We start from the raw sequence: 23,121 nt of genomic DNA on the forward strand, positions 1-23,121 counted from the left end.
CCTCTGCACCCGTTCCAGTGCCTCCACATCCTTCCTATAGTATGGCGACCAAAACTGCACACAATACTCCAGATGCGGCCGCACCAGAGTCTTATACAACTGCAACATGACCTCAGGACTCTGGAACTCAATTCCTCTACCAATAAAAGCCAGTACGCCATATGCCTTCTTCACCGCACTATTTACCTGGGTTTGCAAAATTATGACAGGCCATGGATACAATGGATAGTCGGAGTATTTTTCTTTGAGTAGAAATGTCAGTTACTAGGGGACATAGGTTGAAGGTAATGGAGTAAGTTTAATGGAGATGTGAGAGGCAGGTTTTTACATAAAAGGTGGTAAGTGCCTGGAATGTGCTGCCAGAGGAGGTGGTGAAAATGGATACAACAGCCATGTTTAAAAGGCATCTTGAAAGATACATAAGTAGGCAGGAAATAGAAGGATGCAGACTGTGTAGATGCAAAAGGATTTTAGTTTAGAAAGGCATCGTATCAGTGAAGTCTTGGTAGGCCGAAGGGCCTATTCCTGAGCTGTACTGTTCTTTGCTCTTTGTTCTCCCTGCTATGCTGTGCAATGTTTTCTTTTGGAATGTAACAAAGGGAGAGATTCAGTGTAACGGAAGTAACTGGCACAACTGTTAGTGTTGGTGCAGATAGGGGAACGTTGGCAAGGTATCCCAAGTGAGTGTGTAGGCAGTGCAGAAAGGTATGCAAGATGAGCAGGGTGGGTGATAGAGGGATGAGAGCAAGTGAGGGAAGGTGTTATATCATGAGCCTTGGTGAGAGCTGTGTGCAATGGCAGAGTTAGAGTGATGATGTGGAGGTGCCAGTGTTTGACTGGGATGGACAAAGTCAGAAATCACATGACATCAGGTTATAGTCCAACAGGTTTATTTGAAATCACAAGCTTTCAGAGCGTAGCCCCTTCATCAGAAGAAGTAAGAGTGAAACACACAGAACACAGGAATTGTCAAAGGCAGAGAGATCGAAAGAGCATACAAATGGTGTGAGTGGAATGTCGAATAATAATTCGACAAGGGTGCTAGATGGTGTGAGTAAAGTATCAATAGCTGATTAACAACTGAAGGGATGAACTATAATCTGATTAAATGAGACAGAGAGATAGAGTCATAGTCATAGAGATGTACAGCACAGAAGCAGACCTTTCGTCCATGCCGACCAGATATCCCAACCCAATCTAGTCCCGCCTGCCAGCACCCGGCCCATATATCCATCCAGGTGCCTTTTAAATGTTGCACTTGTCCCAGCCTCCACCACTTCCTCTGGCAGCCCATTCCACACACGCACCGTACTCTGCCTGAAAAAGTGACGCCTTAGGCCTCTTTTATGTTTTTCCCCTCTCACCCTAAACCTATGCCCTCCCATTCTGGACTCCCCCAAATCTAGCCATGCCCTTCATGATTTTATAAACCTCTATAAGGTTACCCTTTAGCCTCCAGTACTCCAGGGAAAACAGCCCCAGACTATTCACCCTCTCCTTATCCTCTAACCCTGGCAAAATCCTTGTGAATCTTTTCCGAACCCTTTCAAGTTTCACAACATCCTTTCGATAGGAAGGAAAACAGAATTGCATGCAATATTCCAAAAGTGGCCTAACCAATGTCCTGTACAGCCGCAACATGACCTCCCAACTCCTGTACTCAATACTCTGACTTATAAAGGAAAGCATACCAAACACCTTCTTCACTATCCTATCTACCTGCGACTCTACTTTCAAGGAACTATGAACCTGCACTCCAAGGTCTCTTTGTTTAGCAACACTCCCTCAATACAAAATGTTAAAAATAAAGTGGTACTGGAGACAAAATTTAACTTTAATTTTTTGTCATTACCTCTCTGTCTCAGTTGTTCAGATTACAGTTCATCCCTTTGGTTGTTATTCAGCTATTGACACTTTACTCACACTGTCTAACACCCTTGGTCACCTACAGAGACTTATCATTCAACACTCTACTCACACCATCTGTATGATCTTTTGATTCCTCTGCCCTTGATCTCTCTCACTTCACCTGACGAAGGAACAGTGGTCCGAAAGCTTTTGATTTCAAATAAACCTGTTGGACTTTAACCTGGTGTTGTGTGCCTTCTGACAGAGTTACAGTGAGTGGAAGGCAGCAGAAAAATACAGTGGCACTTAGCCACTGACCTTCCCCCTGCGTTGCTGGATGTTTCTCTGGATGGTGGACACTGCACTGACCACTGGCAACTTCAGACGAATGCTGGCATAACCTGATGCTGTGGTCTCCATGAACTGTCCTGAGGAAAGAGTTTGGCTCGCTTCCTCACTACTATGTACATCACGACCTGCAAACCCCTGTCAGCAAAGCAGAGTGGGCAATTTGCCTCTTTTGGCCATCTCTGGGGCAGTTTGTAACAAACAGGATATGTGAAGGGCAGCTCCTGATAGATGGCCCTCGACCTGCTGTAAAGGTGGAGTTTAAATACCATGTGGGTCCTGACAACAACAAGTATTTCTGCCTCTGATGAGTGGACGATCGTAGATAGAGGAGCACTGCATATATAATGAGGCCAGCCTTTAGAGTTTGAGCTCACAGAGAGAAACCTTACTCAAAGCTCCACAAAATTGACACGTAGCTGATTTTTGGCAAAATCCAGCCCTTTGTCCTTCTAGGTTTCCTTCCACAGTCCAAGGCCATTTAGGTTAGGTGGATTAGCCAGGGGAAATGTGGAGTTACAGGGTTAAGATGGGGGCGTTGGGTGGGATGCTCTTCGGGAGGTTGGTACAGACTCAATGAGCTGAATGGCCTCTTTCCACACAGTAGGATTCTGTCATGTAATGATTGTAAAAAGCAGATATATCATTGAAATCATAAGAAATGAACTTCATTGGTATGACATTCTTTATTCATCATCAAATAAAACAAGATCATTACTACATGGCTGCAGTAAAATGCTATATTTATTAAATGACAAATGAGTGTAAAGTTCTTTGGGATGCCATCAGGTTGTGAAAGGTGCTTTATTACACAGTCCAAAGCAAGCTAAGACAGAAGTGTATGTGACACGCACTGAGATCAGGCAGAGGCTAAACTGCTTCTGTAACCATCAGTAAAACAATTTCTCATGAATATCCTGTCCTGAGCTCAAAGCATCAACTCAATGCATTGCTGTGGCTTGGAATTTATGTGGGATTTTTTTGGCAAATTTACAAAAAGATTTTGCTAACACACATGATAATAAAAAGATTATCAACCTTCGACACAGGTACACTCTCTCGTAAATCTTTTGCCGCCATGCATATATTTACGGTTAGAAAATCATGAGAACAAATAACATGAAGGATCCACAGGAGAAGCAATCCAAACATAGGAGTGGGCACCTTTTGAAAAGGGTTCCAACTTTTACTCATAGCTGTAGGAAAAAATTGATCTTTAACAAAGATCAGTTAGCTCTTGTAAGTAGCATTCACGTAACTAAAACCACAGCCTGCATCAAATCTTACTTGACAGGATTTTGCATTGATTGGAAATGGCTCAGTTTTGAAGATAAAAAGCTCTGGTTGAAGCCTTGGGCAATAAGCCTGTCTCGATCTTCCACAGGTTTCAGGTAAAAAAGAAACCTCAACAATTGTGAAAGCACCACGACAGCAGTGGAAGCATTCAAGGTTGTTTCATTGCGGTCAGCATAGATTAAAATAAAATGTAGCTCACTTCCTGCAAAACCTATTTTATCGCTCTCATAATAGAATGCCCGTAACTGAGCAGGTTACTGAACGTAGAGGAAGGGAACAGGAACTGCAAGAACCTGTGCAGTCCTCAACCAGGGCTGCAACTGTGGCTCCAAGATCAAGTTCATTACTGCAGGTTGTCTGGTTGGCAGGACGAATAGTTCTGAAGTTTTACCTCATCCTGCTCCATTGAACATTGTAAAATCCAAACCAGATAATCAATTTATCTAAAAGTACTGCAAATGCCAAAATAATGACATAAATTGTGGAGTATAATCATCACAATGCTTTCATTTTAAGAACTAAGTATTTTGATAAATATTGCCATGTATCACAAAATTCTTACGATAACTTGCAGCTTCCATTTCTGGAGATTTTTCTGTAATGCTTTGTTGCTCTGTATTGAATCTAACTCTTGAAGATCGTTTGGGAATGATATAGTATAGAATAGGATCTAAACAACTGTTGAATGAAACTAGCCACAGTAATACAACCTTTGCCTTTTGCAGTTGCTCGAGGTGTTGGCAGTCATTGTGCGTAATTCGATAAATGCTTGATGTGATTTGATAGCTGTAATATGGCAAATGACAAGCAATGAAAGTAGCTACTGCAGCAAAAATGATGAACTGTGTACGAATGTGAAGACCCTGGTTTTGTTGAACTGTACTGCTTCTGCTCACTTTGATCAGATGCATTATGATAAAGATATAAAAGACAATAAAGATCATTAAAAAAATAAAGAACACTGTTGAAATGAATACAAACAAAATGGAAGTGCCCTGTGTGCCTTTGTAAACCTTGACACTGTAGCACATAAATTCAGATGTACTCATTTGTTTTAACATATGAATTAAAGGTATTGATACAATTAGAATTCCTAGAGTCCAGGACACAACACAAGCGTATTTTGCATAAGTTGCATCATTAAATGCACTCAGTTTGTTACTGTGGTGTTTCACAATCATTACATACCTGCCAATGCTTATGAGGATAATGCATAATGTCCTGCACGCCAGTGTAGAATAGAAACCCAAGTTAATGATTGCAGTTACAACCATACATGTCCCAGAGTTTTCTGCCAAGACGTCACCTCTAATAAGCAGAACTATTCTGAATGGAAGGACCAGGCAGTTGATCAGATCAGCCACTGACAGGTTCACCAGATAGACAAGGATTCCATGTTTCTTCACAGATTGCCTTGTAAATATCAACAAGGCGAGGCAATTAGCTGGCGATCCAATGCAAACAATGCAAGAGTACAGTACAGGAAGGACACTCTTCTCCAGCGAACCAGCTTTGTAATTACATGTCAGATTCTGCCTTTCTAAGGTGAGATTCATGTTTTGCTGCTGCCGTCTGTATCCTAAAATTAAAAAAATACATTTCAATGACAGAAGTAGAAATTCAAATAGTGATAGAGTATGTGGTGCTGGAGTTTCAGAACATTGTGCATGGAATGGAATGATTCACATCTATCATTCAATTCAGTTCATGCCTCTTATGGAGATCCCAAACAAAAGCACTGGTTCATTTCTTACATTTCAAAAGAGCCTCAGCTGCTACTGTACTTTTCCACCAGATTATTACTAAAATATCAAATTTCAACCTCTTCTCCACAGCCTAGTGACGCAGTTTTGCAGTAAGCTGGAGGAATCAGAATACATTCCACAAGATCAGAACCTCGAATGTGTGCTCAAGCTATTAGAGAAGACAGACGTGAACCCATGTACTTTAGAGGCAATAGCAGTGTCTACTGAGGAAAGTCTGATAAACATAATGTGGAGATGCCAGCGGTGGCCTGGGGTGGACAATGTCACAAGTCATACGACATCATGTTGCAGTCCAACAGATTTATTTAAAATCTCAAGCTTTCAGAGTGTTGCTCCTTCTTCAGGTGAAGTGGAGAAAGGCACATAAACATAGAATATATAGGCGGAGACATAATGACAAATTATTTCAGGTAATTAATTCGTGTGCTCTTAATTATCTTGCCATTTTCTCTCTGCCTATATATTCTGTACCTGCACGTCTTCCTCCACTTCACTTGATGAAGGAAAGCTTGTGATTTAAAAATAAACTATTGCTCTATAACCTGGTGTCATGTGAAACTTGATAACATTTGGTAATGAACAACGATGCGTTAATTGTAAAAACTGAAAGAATGTGGATGCTGTAAATCAGAAACAAAAGCAGAAGTTGCTGGAGAAAATCGGCAGGTCTGGCAGCATCTGTGAACAGAAATCACAGTTAACATTTCGGGTCCAGGGACCTTTCCTCGGTTCTGTTAATTGTCGCTACTTAAACATAAATTTGGGATATGCAAAATAATTTTAACTAAACCTAAAGGTTTTCTAACTTAATCTTCAGCTAAAATTTAAAACTTAATCTTCATGAAGCCAAAGGGTGTCTGAACAGTTACCGCACATTTGCCAACAGCCAAATTTCCAGGGAAAGTAAAGACAACCAAGCAGCATGCAGATAGCAAGAGAGAAAACTAAAACACAGCAAAAATATAACAAAACCAGGAAATCTGAAAGAATGCTGGAGATACTCAGCAGGTCTGACAGCATCTGTGGGGAGAGTGTGAGAAACAGATAGATCTGTGGGGTGGCATGGTAGCTCAGTGGTTAGCACTACTGCTACACGGTACCAGGGACCCGGGTTCGATTCCAGCCTCAGGTAACTGTGTGGAGTTTGCACATTCTTCCCCTGTCTGTGTGGGTTTTCTCCCACAATCCGAAGATATACAGGTTAGGTGAATTAGCCATGCTAAATTGCCCATAGTGTTAGGTGTATTAGTCAGGCGCAAATATAGGGTAGGAGAATGGCTCTGGGTGGGTTACTCTTTGGAGGGTCAATGTGGACTTGTTGGGCCAAAGGGCCTGTTACTGTTGGGAATCTAACCTGTTTAAGGTTTTAGGTCAGAGACTGTCATGCAAGTTAGAGAAAGGTGTTGGAGCATTTAAACAAATAGATGGGAGAAAAATGAAGGGAGGATTCTGTGCAGAAGGTAGCAGTAGTTGAGTAGAAGCAGATGACTGTGCAAGGCAGAAGAAGATAGTAATGGGATGAATGAAGAAACAAGGGATGAGTCCAGGGAAGGTGTAAACAGAAACAGCAGAATCAATACCCACATACCTGTCAAAGATGGGGGAAGAAGGTTATGATCTGAAATTGTCCAGCTGAATGTTGCATCTGAAAAAGTGTAAAATAGATAATCGAGGCAAAAGGTAAGGTTCCTCTTGTTTAGGTTATTCCTCTATGGAATAGTGGAGGAGGTCAAGGACAGAGAGGTCAGAGTGACAGTCACACTGAGAATTTAAATGGCAGGCGATCAGAAATTCACACTCGCACTTACAGGCTAACCAGAGATGTTCAGCCCAAGTGATCACTTCACTGCCTTTGGTCCTCCTAAAGCAAAGTATGAAGCTTTTTTAAGCCAGATGTGGTTAACATACATCCAATGTCTGAAAAAGAACGAAGGATTAAAACAGACTCACAAAAGGTTCCCAAGGACTAAAAAGTGATTAATCTAAGGTTAAGGCATATTTTGTACACGTGCACAAGTCAATTAATCACCGGCTACAGGGAAACAATTTACAAATTGTGTTCAGGGATCTAGTTGGGGAAACCTGGGAAAGTCAGAATTTAATAACGGCCAGTCATTGCAGAGGCAGAAAAGGGAACTTTTATTTAATTAGTTTGATTTAATGCTGTATAGGGACATGTACTTAAGATTTTCACAAAGTAATTGGAAATTAAGATTTGAGGTTAAATGGCAATAGCAGAGAAAATGGACTAATAGAAGCTGTGAAGATGGCAGTGTAGTGTCCTTTCAATTGAACAGGATATCAGAACTTATGACTTCTTGGGTTAAATAAACTTTTCTGTTCCTGAAGTCTATTTCCAATCTTTCATAGTTTTTAGCAGCACTGTTTCACTTGTGTGCATTATTTCTATTACCTTTCCCGTAGCCAGTTCAGCTTGAAGTCAGTCTTCTATAATTCCTTGTCCATTGTAACATGATTCTCATGTTCTCAAACCCTGACACCCCTTTTGCTATGTTAAATACTAGCAGTATATCTGTAGCCATTAGATAGATAGCATTCAAAAACAATAAGGGATGGAAAGAATATACTTTAAAATCTTGCATTAAGGTTCTAATCAAACTCACATTGAGCATACCCTTTTTCAAAGTTCAAGGGTGATAAGGTATTTGCCACAGCTCCTCATACTGGATAAGTCAATGGGTGTTGGATAATAAACAAACACAAAACATGACTGCTTCTCTGATTTCACCATTCGGGTTCTAAGTGTATGAAAACAGGATATATGAACAGCTGAAATAGGAGCAGGAGAAGGCCATTCAACTTCTTGAACCTTCTCCTCCAATAAGATCATGACTAATCTGATTACTCTACATTTCCACTGAGCCCTAATAATCTTTTGCCCCACTGGTTCTCACGAACGTATCAAACAAATTTCAAACACTGATTCCACCCCATTTTGAGGAAGAAAGTTCCAAAGACTCACGAACCTCTGAGAAGAAGATGATCCTCATCTTTGTCTGAAATTTTTTATTAAAACAGTAACCCCAGTTTAAAATTTTCCCACAAGAAATTGCATTCTTTCGACATGCACGCTGTCGAGACCCCTCAGGATCTTATATCTTTTAATCAACTCACCTCTCACTCTGCTAAATTCCAGCAGCTAGAAGCAGAGCCTGTTCAACCTTTCTTCATGAGATAACTCAATCCATTCCGGGTATTGGTCTTTTAAATGTTTTCTGAATTGCTTCCACAGCATTTGTATCCCTCCTTTAATATGGAGGCCAACACTGTACACATCCTCGAGATGTGGTCCTACCAATGCCCACTTGCACTGAAGGATTACCTCCCTACTTTGAAAACTGATTCACACAAAAAAAGATCCAAGGCTGAGCTAGATAAACCAAAGGAAAAAATGTAGAGTCTGTTCTTTCGCTTCTCAGTCCACCTTCAGATAATACTTTGCATTTGCCCGTGTTTCAAAGAATCTGGCACGGCACTGGATGACAGGCATTAGGAGCCACACAGGCACTAAACTGAAGATGGGTCAAAGTGCTGTGAGGAGAAAGTGAGGTCTGCAGATCAGAGCTGAAAAAGTGTTGCTGGAACAGCGCAGCAGGTCAGGCAGCATCCAGGGATCAGGAGAATCGACGTTTCGGGCATAAGCTCTTCTTCAGGAATGCCCAAAACGTCGATTCTCCTGATCCCTGGATGCTGCCTGACCTGCTGCGCTGTTCCAGCAACACATTTTCAGCTCAAAGTGATGTGAGGCTAACACTGCTCTGCACTGAGGAAAACACTGCTCTGCAAAAATACATACTCCACTCCTTGGCATTCAACTGTGCTACATTGTAAAAGCAGATATCTGATTGGACAATCAAGTCTTTGCAAATATACAGGAAGGTTCAATTAGGTTTCCAAATGGTCGCAGCGTTTCAAGATAGTGCAGATAGTGCAGAGTGCAAACAGAGCAAGGTTATCTCCTCAGGAGCGTCTCGAGAAACATGTCTCCATTTAATTTGGATGATTAATTCTGAGTTATATTACATGACTGAAACTGTTTCACATCCATCTGAAATGTGAAGCTTTTGATGCTCTGAAGTGCTTCATATGATCCCTGTAATTTGACAAATATCAGAAGCAGCAGGGGACACCAGGCAATTACTATGCCACGTTCCATGTAAGTGCATAGTGCACAAGGCGAAGAAGGCAATGATGGAGTATTACTGGATTCGTAATCCAAATTCCAGGCTAATATCTTGAGGATATGGATTTGCATCTTACCATGATAGATGGCAAAATTTCAATGCAATAAATCACAAATCTTAAATAAAAAAGCTGGCTTAGTGGTGACTATATAACCACTGCCAATAATTATGTCTGGTTCACCAAGGTCCTTTCTGAAGTAAGTCTGGTGACCTGATCTAATCTGACCCCCATGTGACTCCTGACTCATACTGATATCACTGTCTTCTGAGTAATTAGGCAAAATGCTGGCCGAGCCCTTGCCGCCCACATTTAATTAAAGAATACATTGTAAAAAAAATTGCCTTCCAATAAAAAAGTCAAATGGGGGTAAAGGTACCAAAATGTATGGCTGATTTTTAAATTAAATTCCAGACATATGTGAAATCATTGAACTTTAACAAGATTGCAAAATAAATAAACACACGCATACACCTTCAGAAAAACTATTTCCTGGTCAAGTCCCAGGCATTGTAGAATCTGTAACATGTAACACGGCTGCCACTTCTATGCTCAGGGAATCTCCTCTTACAATTTCTTTACACAGTTATAGCCTATGGAGACTGTGGGAGTATTGTTAGATTTGTGGCAGCCATTTTGTCACATATTAAAAGCCTGGAAACCATTTTGAATCTCATCTTAGTGCCTGTTTGCTAAAAACCTCTGTTTCCCATGCCCAACTAAGATGGTTGGCCTTGCAGCTGTATTGATACCTGATAAAAGAATTCTTTCCTTGCATGGGGCTATTCTCTTTGCAAGGACCTATTGTATACTAACACCTGCTCATCAGCTATTAACCAACACTGTCCAGACATTATGTGAATGAAGCTAATGACTGGGCAAGGTGCCCAGCTTGCTCATTATCCTGCAATTAACAGTTTGCTAATTGTTAACTGATGGTAACCTATAAAATCATGCAACTCTCTGTATCTCATCAGAGTGACTTGTGACCATTTGGTTGACCTGTCTCTCCCCATGAGCTCACGAATAAACCAATCAATACTCAAGGCTTGTGAGTCGTGTTTCACTTCTAAATTGGACCGCTAAACGTGAGTCACCCACTGCATAATTTTCTTCCATCCCCAACAGTTGGCATAGTCGGCAGGACTTCTGCTTCACAAGGTTTCCTGGAACTTGTTAAATTTTGTCCCATATACTGTTGAGTACCTCCCTGAGTTGGCAGATATTACAACAAGATGAGAGAGGAGAAGTGACCGCTGCGGACGGGTGGACCTTCAGCCACGAGAAGCAGTGAGTGGGATTGGGCTGTGGTGATAGAGGCTAGTTTTAATTTAATTATCCTTGAGCCATGAACCAGTCAGACTGTGTTGATGGAGGTGACTAGTTTTAGATTAGTGATCCTTGGTGAACTGATAGAGCTGAAAATGTGTTGCTGGAAAAGCGCAGCAGGTCAGGCAGCATCCAAGGAACAGGAGAATCGACGTTTCGGGCATGAGCCCTTCTTCAGGAATGATAGAGGTTGAGTTTTATTTTGGTGAACCTTGAGCCATGGGTCAGTTGGGCTGTGGCGACAGACATTAAGCTTTGGAGTTGCTCCAAAAGTTTCCACTGGCAATTTGTGGCTGTTCCTCCTCTGTGCCAACAAGTGTGTGAAGAGAGCTGGTTTCCCTTGTAGCTACGGGCTGTAAGATGCTGAGGCAAGATTGGGTTGAAGGAGACCGCGCCAGATTTTGTAACTAACTCGGTGGCATCTGCCCGATATTTGTTGACTGTCTCAGCTTCTCTGTTGTCTCTGTTTTTTTTATCTTGGCTTGCTTCGCTGTGTTGCTTTGTTTTGTTCATTTGTTTGATCGACATACAGATCAATGGGATCACAACTTTCAACGATCACCAGTGACGGACTGTCCCTGGCGATGAGGTTACCTTGTCCTGCTGAGAACGGCGGCCAGCAACCTTTCGCTCCCTCAAAAAAGGACACCCGCGCTCTGGTGAATACGTAATATGCAAGAATGAGGTAGGAGAACCGCTGGTACCTCTGGGTTCACCAGCTGACATTGTTTGGAGGGAGACGGGTGACAGTCGTTATGCTATTCCTTTTACCCTTGATTTGTATGGGTGGTCCCATGGAAATTGGCCTTACACGGGTTCATTTAAATTAGACTAGATTGATTACTGGTTAGTTAACATCGAGGGAGGGTGTGGTGATTCCACCTGGGAATTACATGCTCTGATGCCGAGAAACGTTTAAGGAACTTGCAAAAGGACACCAATGCCCCCAGATTAAGGATCATCATCAACCCTCTGGAAATCCTCCCTCTCCCGTCCCTATTCCCACTGCAACTACACCCCATTCTCCTCCTGAAGTCCCTATATCGACTCCAGAACCTGACCCTCTAATGGATGAGATTGTTGCCTTTGTTGCCACTCGCAACGGAGGACAAGCCAGTACACTGCAGCCCCGCCTATTGAACATCGCCCCCATGAGGGTGGTGCCACTACAACATCACCTCTGCCTGCGTCTGATGCCTCACTGCAGCAAGTGCCTGACTCTACTGCCTCAGGCCACCGCTATGATACCCGTTTAAATCGGTGACTGCAGCACTCCGATTCCGAGGGAGGCACCCCCTCAGAAGTTGATAGTCATCTCACGCTGCGGTTACCCAGAGATATGATTGGTAATACGCTGCTTGACAAACCCTGGACCCATGCTGAGGTCTGCAGCATACTACAGGATGCCCCAGATCCCATTAAGCCTCCAGTTTCTTTTTATAATTGGCTTTTACAAATTTGCGACATTTACAATTGCCTTCCACAGGATGTGCAAACTTTACTTCAGCTGGCTTACAGTTCTCATTGCGCTGCCATTAGGGGCTCCATTGATTGTCCCTCCACACACTGGGCCGCTGCTGAAGAAAGCTCTGACTGGCTGGGTAGACATATTAAGGGTGTCATCATGATGATGTCATCTAGACAGTAGAGTAACTTTAGTGAGGTGACTCGCTGCCTGCAAAAGACAACTGAAACTGTCCCTGATTTTCTGGCTCGTTTTAGGGATACATGGGAGAGTTCAGCAGGCATCCCCATAGAGGACAATGAAAACTTGCTGTCCAGACCCTTACCAACTGTCTCTTGCCACATCACGTTCAGACTTACAAAGCCCAGAACCTTACTTTGCAGATTGCCACTTAGAAAGATGCACTCACTCCCCTTCATAACACAGACAGACACAGTCTTTTTGACACTAAGCTCGACAGAGAGGCTTATCCGTGTTTAGAAAATACACGGAAATTTGGATAGGAAATTTGGCGAATAATGGTCTTGCGGTCAGTTTGGCCACTGGGAGCGTAACTGCTGCATTGCTGCTTCACGGTGACCCGTGCCTCCACAGCCGTCATTTGCACCACCGTGCTGACCCTATGTCTATGACCCTTCTCCCCGTTCCCCTGATGCTTAGGGCTGCTGCGGTGAGGAGTTTCAGCAGGCCCTCTCCCAATCCCCATCTGAAAACCCCATGATGACAGTGGAGATGTGGGAGGTGGGGGGCATTCCACTTTTGGTGGATTCTGGGGCCACTCATTCTTCTGCACCTCCCTCTGCAGATCTACTCCTCAATTCCAAATCTGTCCATACTGTGGGTGTCACCCGTATGTCCCTCTCTAATACTGTCCCTGTTACCATTAAACCTGTCACCATTCCCAACTCGGCTATCATCCCCCCCTCCTGTCCAGTTGCTTTATTGGGCCTAGAGACCCTCTGTAAATTAAATGCTTCTATCCACTGTTCCCCTCAGGGTCTTGTCTAGGAGATTCCTGAATTTCACGACGCTATGCTGCGTTCTGCACTGACAGACTCACCACCGCCACAATCTGCAGCTGCCCTCCACACCTGGCACTATGCCACTGACCCAAATCGCTCGCTGTTTGATTCCCTCATTACACAGTTGCGCAGGGCCCACTCATCCCCCTGTGCCTCTTTTCTGCACTGGGTCCTGTTGACTGGCCGTCCCCTTCATGATATCCATTGCACGACTGCTCGACTCTGCACTCCTGACTCATCATATTCTGCGCTTGCGGATTCACACTCGAATAAAGCGGCCGACATTACCCTTACAGATCTTTGCTATGTTGGACACCAGGGATTCTCTACTGAAGTCTCGCTGACATTTCAGCAGTCTCAGCTTTGCCTCCCGGCCACTTTTTGTTTTATTCCCATTGTCCATAAAAACCCCTGGACACATAGCGACTTACCCTCCATGCATGTGGCCTCGGTGAGCTTCCCTGCTCATTCCAGCCCCTTACCTCTGACGATTCATTGCCGTTGCATGCTGCTATGCTTGATCCGAATGGGTTCTGCGTGCATTTTCCTGCCGTTACTGCTACTGTTGCTACTCAGGACCCCTCGGCCATGTCTTCCTACGATAGCGTGCGGCTCCTGAAGGGCTTGCTGCCCACGCTTTGGGCGTGCCACCCTAACCAGGCCGGGTTAGTTCTTTCTGCCCAACCACATACTGTCGCCTTGAAGGCTGGCGCTTGCCTGCCCTCAGTCTGCCAGTACGCATTCACACTCGCTGCTACAGAAGGAATTTGACCAGTCATTACTTCCCTCCTACAGCAGGGCATCCTTGTGCCCATGTGGAGCCCCTGCAACACTCCCATCTTGCCAGTCCCAAAGCCTGGAAAACCGAACAGGTGGAGGTATGTGCAGGATCTACATGCTGTGAATGCCATTGTTGTTCCCTGTTTCCCTGTGGTGCCTGATACCAATGCTATTCTCACTAATGTTCCTGCCTTTCTGCTTGTTTGTCAGTGGTCGACCTCTGTTCTGCTTTTTTCTCTATTAAATTGTCCCCTGACAGTCAATACCTTTTCGCCTTTACTTTGGCGGTCACCAACACACAAGGGCACGGACTCTCCAAGGGTATACGGTGAGCCCCACTGTCTCTGCTTCCTCTGTGCAGTGGACAGCCGAAACCCTCCACATGCCTTGCAATAGTGTCCTCATACAGTATGCCGATGACGTACTTGTCACCTCTGCCTCTGCTGATGCCTGTGTGCAAGATACTGTTGTCCTGCTTCAGTGCCTGGCACAGGATGGCCACAAAGTCTCTGTTGACAAGATGCAGTTGTCTCAGCCTCAAGTGCACTACTTTGGCTTTGCACTCTGGCAGGGAACCAGAGCCCTGGTCTCTGACCTTCTCACTGCCATTACCAGTCTCCCTCCCCCTGCTCCACGCATTGAGCTAATGTCTTTCCTGACCTGCGAGAGGTCGATGGACCTCTCAGGGAGCCGTCTTCTCCAAACCAACCGACAAAAGTAAAGTGGACACCTGAAATGACACATGCTTTTGAGAGTTAAAATCAAGACTGAGTTCTGCATTTGCTCTGGGTCTTCCAGATTACTCACAGCCATTCCAGCTTTATGTTACTGAGAAGGAGGGATATGCTTCAGGCATTCTGATGCAAATGCATGGGGATCTCCGGTGCCCTATAGCCTTTTGTTCTGTACAGTTAGCACCTGTTGTGAGGGGAATGCCAGCGAGTTTGTGAGCTGTGGCAGCTACCTTTGTAATGGTTGAAAAGTCTTCCCCCTCTTGTGGTGGATCATCCATGCACGGTATCTATCCCACATTCGAATGTCCTGCTGCTAAATTCTGCAGCAACCCAACATTTTACTGTTTCCAGGCGTAAGGGCTATGAGGTCATCCTACTTTCCTGTTCTAACCTTACACTGCACGAGCCCCAGCCTTGGATCCTGCAACCTTACTTCCTGCCACCAACCGCTCTATGACAGCTGACCATGATTGTTTGCATGTTATCCATGAGGTCATCACCCCTCACCCCGATCTCTCGGAAATCCCTTTGGAGAACCCTGATATGGTCCTTTTTACCGATGGTTCCTCCCTTCAGCCCTTCGATCATCAGACACTATGCAATATGTATGCCCTATGAAGTCCTTGAGTCTGCTGCACCCCCTAACGGTACTTCTGTGCAGGTAGCTGAATTGTTTGCTCTCACCCGGGCTTGCACCTTAGCGATGGACAAATCTGTCAATGTTTGTACAGACTCTCACTACGTCTTTGGAGTGGTTCACGATTTCGGTGCCCTCTGGAAGCATAGAGGCTTCATCCCTTTTTCAGGGAAACCCTTACAACATGGCCAGTTTAGTAATCATCTTTTGGAAGCCATCTTCTTCCCTACGCTATAGCAGTCAACAAATGTATTGCCATTACGGCTGCTGGGGATCCTGTCACCCATGGTAATGTTTTTGCTGACAGGGCAGCCCATTTGGCCACTATTAATCTGACCATGCAGGTTTTGCATATCCCTAAGATACAACAGTTTCCCGTCATTCCTGACCTGACTGAGGGCATCCACACGGCTCAGCAATCAGCCCTGCAAACTGAGAAGTGGGCACCATAGAATCCCGCTCACTGTGTCTTCTTACACATCCAGATGGCTGCATCATTTGCCCAAAATCTTACCTGCATGTCCTTGCCCTAGCTGCTCATGGGGTTGGGCATGTTGGGAAGCGGGGCATGCTGCATGCTGTAGTGTTCCTGGTATGCCCCTGGTTTTATAATAGCTGCTTGCACTTTGTTATCACGGTGCCTCATTTGCCTGCAGAACAATAACTCTAAACCAGTGGCTAAGTATGACCACCTCCTGGTCCCTGCAGGCCCATTTGTTCAACCGCAGATAGATTTTGCTCACTTGCCACCAAGGCTGGGTTTCCAATACCTGGTAGTGATTGTTGATATGTTTTCAAAATGGGTTGAGGCTTTTGCCACCAAGAAAGATGATTTTAAAACGGTGGTTAAATGCTTATTTAGAGATGTGATCCCCAGATCCCGGGCTCCATTGACAGTGACAAGGGCACTCGTTTCACTGTAGGTATTGTCACAGTGGTTAGTAAGGCTCTGGGGATAACCTGGAAACATCATCTCCCTTATCAACCACAGTCCTCGAGCTTGGTGGAAAAGATGCATGGTACTCTCAAAACTGTCCTTACTAAAGTTGCGCAGAATACAGGCTTGTCCTGGCCTGATGCATGGCCCCGGCTCTATACACTGTCCAGAATCAGGTTAACCGTTCTACAGGCCCCATCTTTTTCTTGAAGTCTGGATGGATAGGCCTATGCTTACTGCAACTAGACCCCCCAACCTCTCTGCTAATGTGGCCTTGTCCCTGACAGAGGAGTCTTTCCTTAATTACACCAAGGCTCTGTTGCAGCTCATCACACACAATCGTGACCTCATTAAGGCAGCCATTCCTGTCCCTCGTGGAGAACCCATGCATCCTTTCCAACCTGGGGACTATGTCACGATCAAGTCATTTGAAAAGAATTCTTTCTCCTTGATGGGAAGCGCCGATCCTTGCCCTTCTGGTGACCCACACAGCATTCAAGGTAGTGGGGAGGCCCGAATGGACTCACGCCACGCAGTGCAAGAGAACGCCGCCCCCAGAGGAACACCAGAACATCACTGCCAAGATGCCATGTACAGCCACAGATCGCAGATGCCTTCGCATGATCATTCTGCTTCTGCTCATTTCTCTGACATTAACTATGTTTGACTGGGGCCCTATGGACAGCCTGAAGACCTCTAGTAAATGGGATCACATTTCAACACTTTTCTTTATGTGACTTATCTTTATGCACAGCAGGTCAACCACTCTAGCTGCTGCGTTTGTGCCCATATTCCCATCCACTCCAAGGGAGGGATCCCCCTGCGGCCCATTCCATTTAATGAGTCTGACACTGCTGAATGGTGGCTGGTTCCACTGTGGCTACAACCCTATGCATCCCTCCTTGTTTCCTTAAGTGGTTGGGCACCCGAAACCCTTACAGGGACAATATCTGGCTCAGCTGGCAATCAGCGGGGTATACAATGGATACATTCAAGGATTGGTTCCAACCTCGATACAATCTCTCCCGTACGCCACCCTCCCTGTTCCTCATGAATCTCACAGCCACAACTATACCTCTAGGAAGTGTTTGCATCAAGAGCAAACATCCCTCAGGATGGCATGCTGACTTCAGTAAGTGTGCGCACTCCCTACTCCATACTTAGACTGCATTTCGATCCACATCAGACGGGAGCATCCTTAACCTCAGAGTTCCCAACAAGACCAACATAAATTCCACTTTTACAACATTTTGGACTGGAATCCAACACAACCACCTGAGGGCATTCAATGGCACTTACTTCATTTGTGGCCGAAAGGCCTACCCTAGTTGCCTGCCTCCTGGACTGGGAGCTGTTATTTAGGGTATGTTGTCCCTTTCCTCTACCATTCCCACTCTTCACCTTTTTGAATCATTGCTGCATCACAGTAAGAAGTTGCTACAACGTTTTGGCATGTTTTATCTATCTTCTCCCCTCCCTATGCCACCCTCCAACTTGAGGTTAAGGTTAGACGCATTGCTACCTCTCTGGAAGAGATTGCCAATGCCACATGTTTGGCCTTTGAGCAGCTCAACACAGAGATGGTTGCTATCCACACTTGGAGATGCCAGTGTTGGACATTACTACCATTGCCACAAGAGAGGGTGGCCCCCTCTCTTCATGACCCTACTCCTCAGTGGGACCTTTGGACTAAGTTGGACGGGTGGCTTGGTTCTTGGGCTAACACTCTCCTCCAGGGTCTTATGGTTCTCATTGCGTTTTTGTTCAGCTTGCACTTATTATCATTTTCCTCAAACAATGTTGCGCCCATTTCGGCTCCCTTCTGCTGCCCAATATCTCAACCTCTTCCCGACTTGTTTGGATTCCCATTTCCGACATCCCCCCCACCAAGGGATGATTTTCCTGATTCTTATTCTCTCGAGCTTGGTGATCCGGACTCTGACAGTTACCTGGATGACTCTAAGCCCTCACCATCTGAGAACCCCCACAAGTCCTGCTATGTTCCTTTTTTTGCCTGTTCCTCTTTTTGCCAGTTCCTCCGAACTGCCCTCCTGATTTGGTGAAAAGAGAAAAGGAAGGAATTGTGGGGGAATTGTTAGATTTGTGGCAGCCATTTTGTCACATATTAAAAGCCTGGAAACCATTTTGAATCTCATCTTAGTGCCTGCTTGCTAAAAGCCTCTGTTTCCCAAGCCCAGCTAAGATGGTTGGCCTTGCAGCTGTACTGATACCTGATAAAAGAATTCTTTCCTTGCATGGGGCTATTCTTATCTTTGCAAGAACCTATTGTATACTAACAACTGCTCATCAGCTACTAACTGGCATTATCCAGACATTACATAACTGAAACTAATGACTAGGCAAGGTGTCCAGCTTGCTCATTATCCTGCAATTATCAGTTTGCTAATTGTTAAACGATTGTAACCTATATAATCGCGCAACTCTCTGTATCTCATCGGAGTGACTTGTGAACATTCAGACCACTTGTCTTTCCCCGTAAGCTCACAAATAAACCAGACATTACTCAAGGCTTGTGTGTGGTGTTTCACTTCGAAATTGAACCGCTACGAGCATAAGTTTCTTCCATCCCCAACGGAGACCAATACAACCCAACTCTTATCTTGCTATTATTTGAACAACCCAAATACAGATGTTGTCATTGAACCATCTACCTTCCCAAGCCAAGTCAAACTCTCAAAATCACTGGCTTCCCATGCTTTGACGCCCATCATCTTGTAAACACTCTAAAGTCAGTTTCTGGCCATGGTGTGCAGTTATTCCATGCGGTTTTACCACATCAGGGTTTCCAAGATCTTGTCAAGATGCTTATCTCCTAATTCCCACATAACAAGCTGTCAAATTTCACACTCAGCTGAACATTATATTTTTGACCATTTGGTTTCTCTCACACCTCCCAGGCCTCAAAACATTTGATGACTGAAAGTTTAAACCGTAGTTTCCCACGTCACCTCTCAGCTATTTTTTACCGTGGGTGAATTACACGAGTATAGGCTTGGTTTCACATCCCACCTGCTCCAGAGCTGTGTCATAACATGCCGGAGCAGGTTGCTGAAACAAAATGTATAATATTCGGAACAACAGTAAAATTAAAAATGTACACAGGTAGTTTGATTTTGGTAATTAGTGAGCAAATCCATGTAGGCATTTCCCAGGATTTTTTATAAAAATCCTGGGAATTTTGAGGGCTTTCAAGTTGAAATTCTTCTCTATGCAGAGGTAGTCTGAATCTAAAGTTGCGTTTGCTTCCACTCAATCATGGATGCCCCAAATTTGAACTTTCAAATGTAGCAGTATGGATTCCTGATGAAGGGCTTTTGCCCGAAATGTTGATTTTACTGCTCCTCGGATGCTGCCTGAACTGCTGTGCTCTTCCAGCACCACTAATCCAGAATGTGCTCAGCTTCAGTCAAGCACAGGCTGCATTCAGTGTGTAGACACACAACCATCACTGCCAACACTTGATGATGATTTAAGTCAACTGATCTGAAAAATCTGTTTCAGCTGCATCCCTGTTCACAGCCAGTGAAGCTGTCTGGTCGAGATGGTCCCTGCTCTACAATAGGTCCTAATTGGTCTTACAGCTGAGATTAGTTTTGTGTCCCAGAGGCAACAAATGACAAAACTTTACAACAGAAATATCCGTCGTCTTTCAAACAATGAGAGTCCTCCCTGAAAACGTCGATTCTCCTGTTCCCTAGATGCTGCCTGACCTGCTGCGCTTTTCCAGCAACACATTTCCATCTCTGATCTCCAGCATCTGCAGACCTCACTTTCTCCAGCTAAAGGAGTAGTTTGCAATGAATGGAGCCTATCACAATTACTTTACTCTTTCATGATAACCTTTCTAGCTGATTCCCACCACTGACAGTCCTTACAGTTTTTGTAGAAAATGTAAGCAACCTCAGCTCTTCAGTTAAGTCAGGCCCAATTAAAAATAAATAGCCACATTCCTAATTAATTGAAAAACCACCAAAACTGAGAATATCAGCATAATATAAATAATTACGATATTAAGCAATCACCCACTGCTACCTAATTACTGAAGCTGTACTATTCATTGGAAAGTTCAAACTACAGTACAACCAGGGACAGAATAGAACATACCTGTATGAAGAACAAAACCTCAAGACAAATCCCTTTAGATTCAGAGACTTTTAGCTGCACAAACAACACCACAAACAAAACTAGAGGCACAACATGACACTGGCTGTGTCCACATCTAATACATGAAATTCACTCACCTCGCACCAAACCAAACTTTCAATGATGAGTCAAATGATTGACGTAGGTGGTACGTTATACAAGCTATACAAAATGAATCGATATGCACACATTTCGCTGATGCCAGATGATCCTGCCCTTTCCCATCTTGATTTTTCCAGTAACTACCTTTCCACTGAAAGGAAATATTTTTCCTCAGAATTTTACAGCGATGCTTTGGTACTTTTCACCTTTGAGCAAATCAACGTTTACCGCAAAACTGGATCTATATCGGGGTTCAGAGAAAGAATTTGCATTTTAAAAATATTTATTTATATAAGGCAATTCTGAATTTGCAAGAAGCATCTTTTGATTCTGAGCACAGTTTTCATCTCTGTACATTTTCAACATTAGTCTTTATACTTGAAGTTCAAAATGCATAAAGCCAAGTGAACTATCAAGGAAAAGTTTCTCGTGTAGATCATTAGGAGTCTTTCTGCAAGTCAGTTGATTTACAAAGAATGCAACAGTTTCCTGGTACCTGCAGATGAGGAATGTGGGCTACTGAATCCAGCTATGATGATCATATGTTAGATGATATACAAATAGAAAATCAACTTCATGGCAATACTCTGAGAAATAAGACTAACCCATTTACGCTTAAGATACAAATGATGATTTTTGCACTTGTCAGCAACACTCAACATTCCTCAATTATTTGTACTACTTCAACAATGTTATTTGATTTGTACTTGCAGAATTATATTTTATTTTGCTCAAACACTGCATGAATCCATGTAAGATTCTGCAAATCCTTTTTTAGATTAGAATCAGTCTGAGCATTGGGGCACAGACTGCTTCACACCTTCAATGCATTATCTGAGACAACATGGCACCTCTAATTAAAGTTCACTTGAGAATGTAACTTTTAAAAAAAAAAGTTCTGGGATTTATATATGAAAGAACTGAAACCAACATGGTCATTCTAAAAATGAGAGACTTAACAAACAATCCAGGTCTTTTCAATATATAATTTCAGTGGCATCACACAGTAAAGTTTTGCTATAAATTCTGTGTCCTACGATCTTATACTCCACAAACACCTGATGAAGGAGCAGCACTCCGAAAGCTAGTGCTTCCAAATAAACCTGTTGGACTATAACCTGGTGTTGTGTGATTTTTAACAATGTAAAGCCAGACAGTTCAGCCATGACTGGCAGATTACCCTCAAATCTCAGGAAAAAGAAGAAAGACACTAAGTTAAAAGTAGATAGTATCCAACATAAGGGAAGATGAAAGAATATCCAGCTTAGAGTCCTTTGGATTTGCTTAGAGTTTAAAATGTTCATCTAAAACCATGTTTACATGAATCCATGTAAGATCCATGTAAAATTATATATCCATGTTAGTTGGTTTCATGGAAGCCATTAGCAGTAGTGCGTCTTGCCATTATCTTCTGAGTTTTCATTTCTCTGATGCTACTTCCTTATCAGTGCTGTCAAATTAGTCACTTTTTTCATTTGTCAGTGAGAGCGTGTGTGAGAGTGTGAGAACAAAGAAAACAAGAGAGAATGAAAGAACAAACAATAGGATTTTTTTTGTGTATTCTGTGGCTGCTGAAACTATATTCACATTTCATAAGTACAGGTAACGTTTCATCTTCAACATGTGCAGGTTGTCATAGTGGTGTTAACGATATAACCGCCTTCCTAACCTGCAATCTTCTTCCTGACCTCTCCGTCCCCACCCCCACTCCGGCCTATCACCCTCACCTTAACCTCCTTCCACCTGTCGCATTTCCAATGCCCCTCCTCCAAGTCCCTCCTCCCTACCTTTTATCTTAGCCTGCTTGGCACACTTTCCTCATTCCTGAAGAAGGGCTCATGCCCGAAACGTCGATTTTCCTGCTCCTTGGATGCTGCCTGACCTGATGCGCTTTTCCAGCAACACATTTTCAGCTCTGATCTCCAGCATCTGCAGTCCTCACTTTCTCCCGTGTTAATGATATAGTAAATTAAGATATTTTGAGTTTCATTGCTCTTGGGAAATGTTAGTTTCAGCTTAGCCTGCTTTTGGTTGTATCTATGTCAGTTTCATGAAAGTTGTCAATTTGTGTATGTCAGGGTATCAATTTAAGTCAGTGTTTTGGTCCATGTTTGAACAATTTCAGTTCGAGCAAGTCCCAGGTGTTAAATCAACTGGTGGGATTCAAATACCATTTCATATTTTATTCTATTTTATATCATCATTACAATAGTAATACAATTTTAAAAGAAAACCTTTTCATTCAAAGAGCAGTGTGAAAGTGTCTATTAACACTATCATCTGAAATTTGCCTTTCCCTTCCTATCCTTGTGAAGAAAATGTAGCCCAGGTCTTGTAATTATTTACAATGGAGTTGAATTGTCTCTACTTTGTAATTTCCTTCAAACTCTCATTCTGTCCTCTGCCTCGTGAACATCAGAAAATGAGGAGAAATTGGTCCTGGACCATCTTTTTGTTCCACTGGTTCTCCCCAGTTGAACTTTGTGAAGC

General features: G+C 43.5%; 1 protein-coding gene across 4 annotated transcripts in view; it reads right to left on the reverse strand.

Moving 5' to 3' along the window:
• Window positions 1-2,863: 2,863 nt before the first annotated feature.
• Window positions 2,864-23,121, reverse strand: part of LOC122564804 (putative G protein-coupled receptor 34) — a 48,037-nt gene continuing 27,779 nt past the window's right edge. The window contains exons 1-3 of one of the 4 annotated variants that reach the window (XM_043720076.2): window positions 7,067-7,139; window positions 6,847-6,903; window positions 2,864-5,071 (exon numbers count right to left, since the gene is read on the reverse strand). In XM_043720076.2, coding sequence (XP_043576011.1) covers window positions 4,011-5,048 — 1,038 coding nt within the window. In that variant the 5' untranslated portion in view covers window positions 5,049-5,071; window positions 6,847-6,903; window positions 7,067-7,139 and the 3' untranslated portion in view covers window positions 2,864-4,010. Of the gene's footprint in view, window positions 5,072-6,846; window positions 6,904-7,066; window positions 7,140-8,393; window positions 8,819-20,490; window positions 20,572-23,121 lie in introns of those variants that run through there. The other 3 variants (XM_087998478.1, XM_087998477.1, XM_087998476.1) reach the window with 3 other exon arrangements.

This window comes from Chiloscyllium plagiosum, unplaced genomic scaffold, assembly GCF_037043375.1.
Source record: "Chiloscyllium plagiosum isolate Xiang-an unplaced genomic scaffold, Cpla_swu_hap1 HiC_scaffold_21, whole genome shotgun sequence".
Lineage (NCBI taxonomy): Eukaryota > Metazoa > Chordata > Chondrichthyes > Orectolobiformes > Hemiscylliidae > Chiloscyllium > Chiloscyllium plagiosum.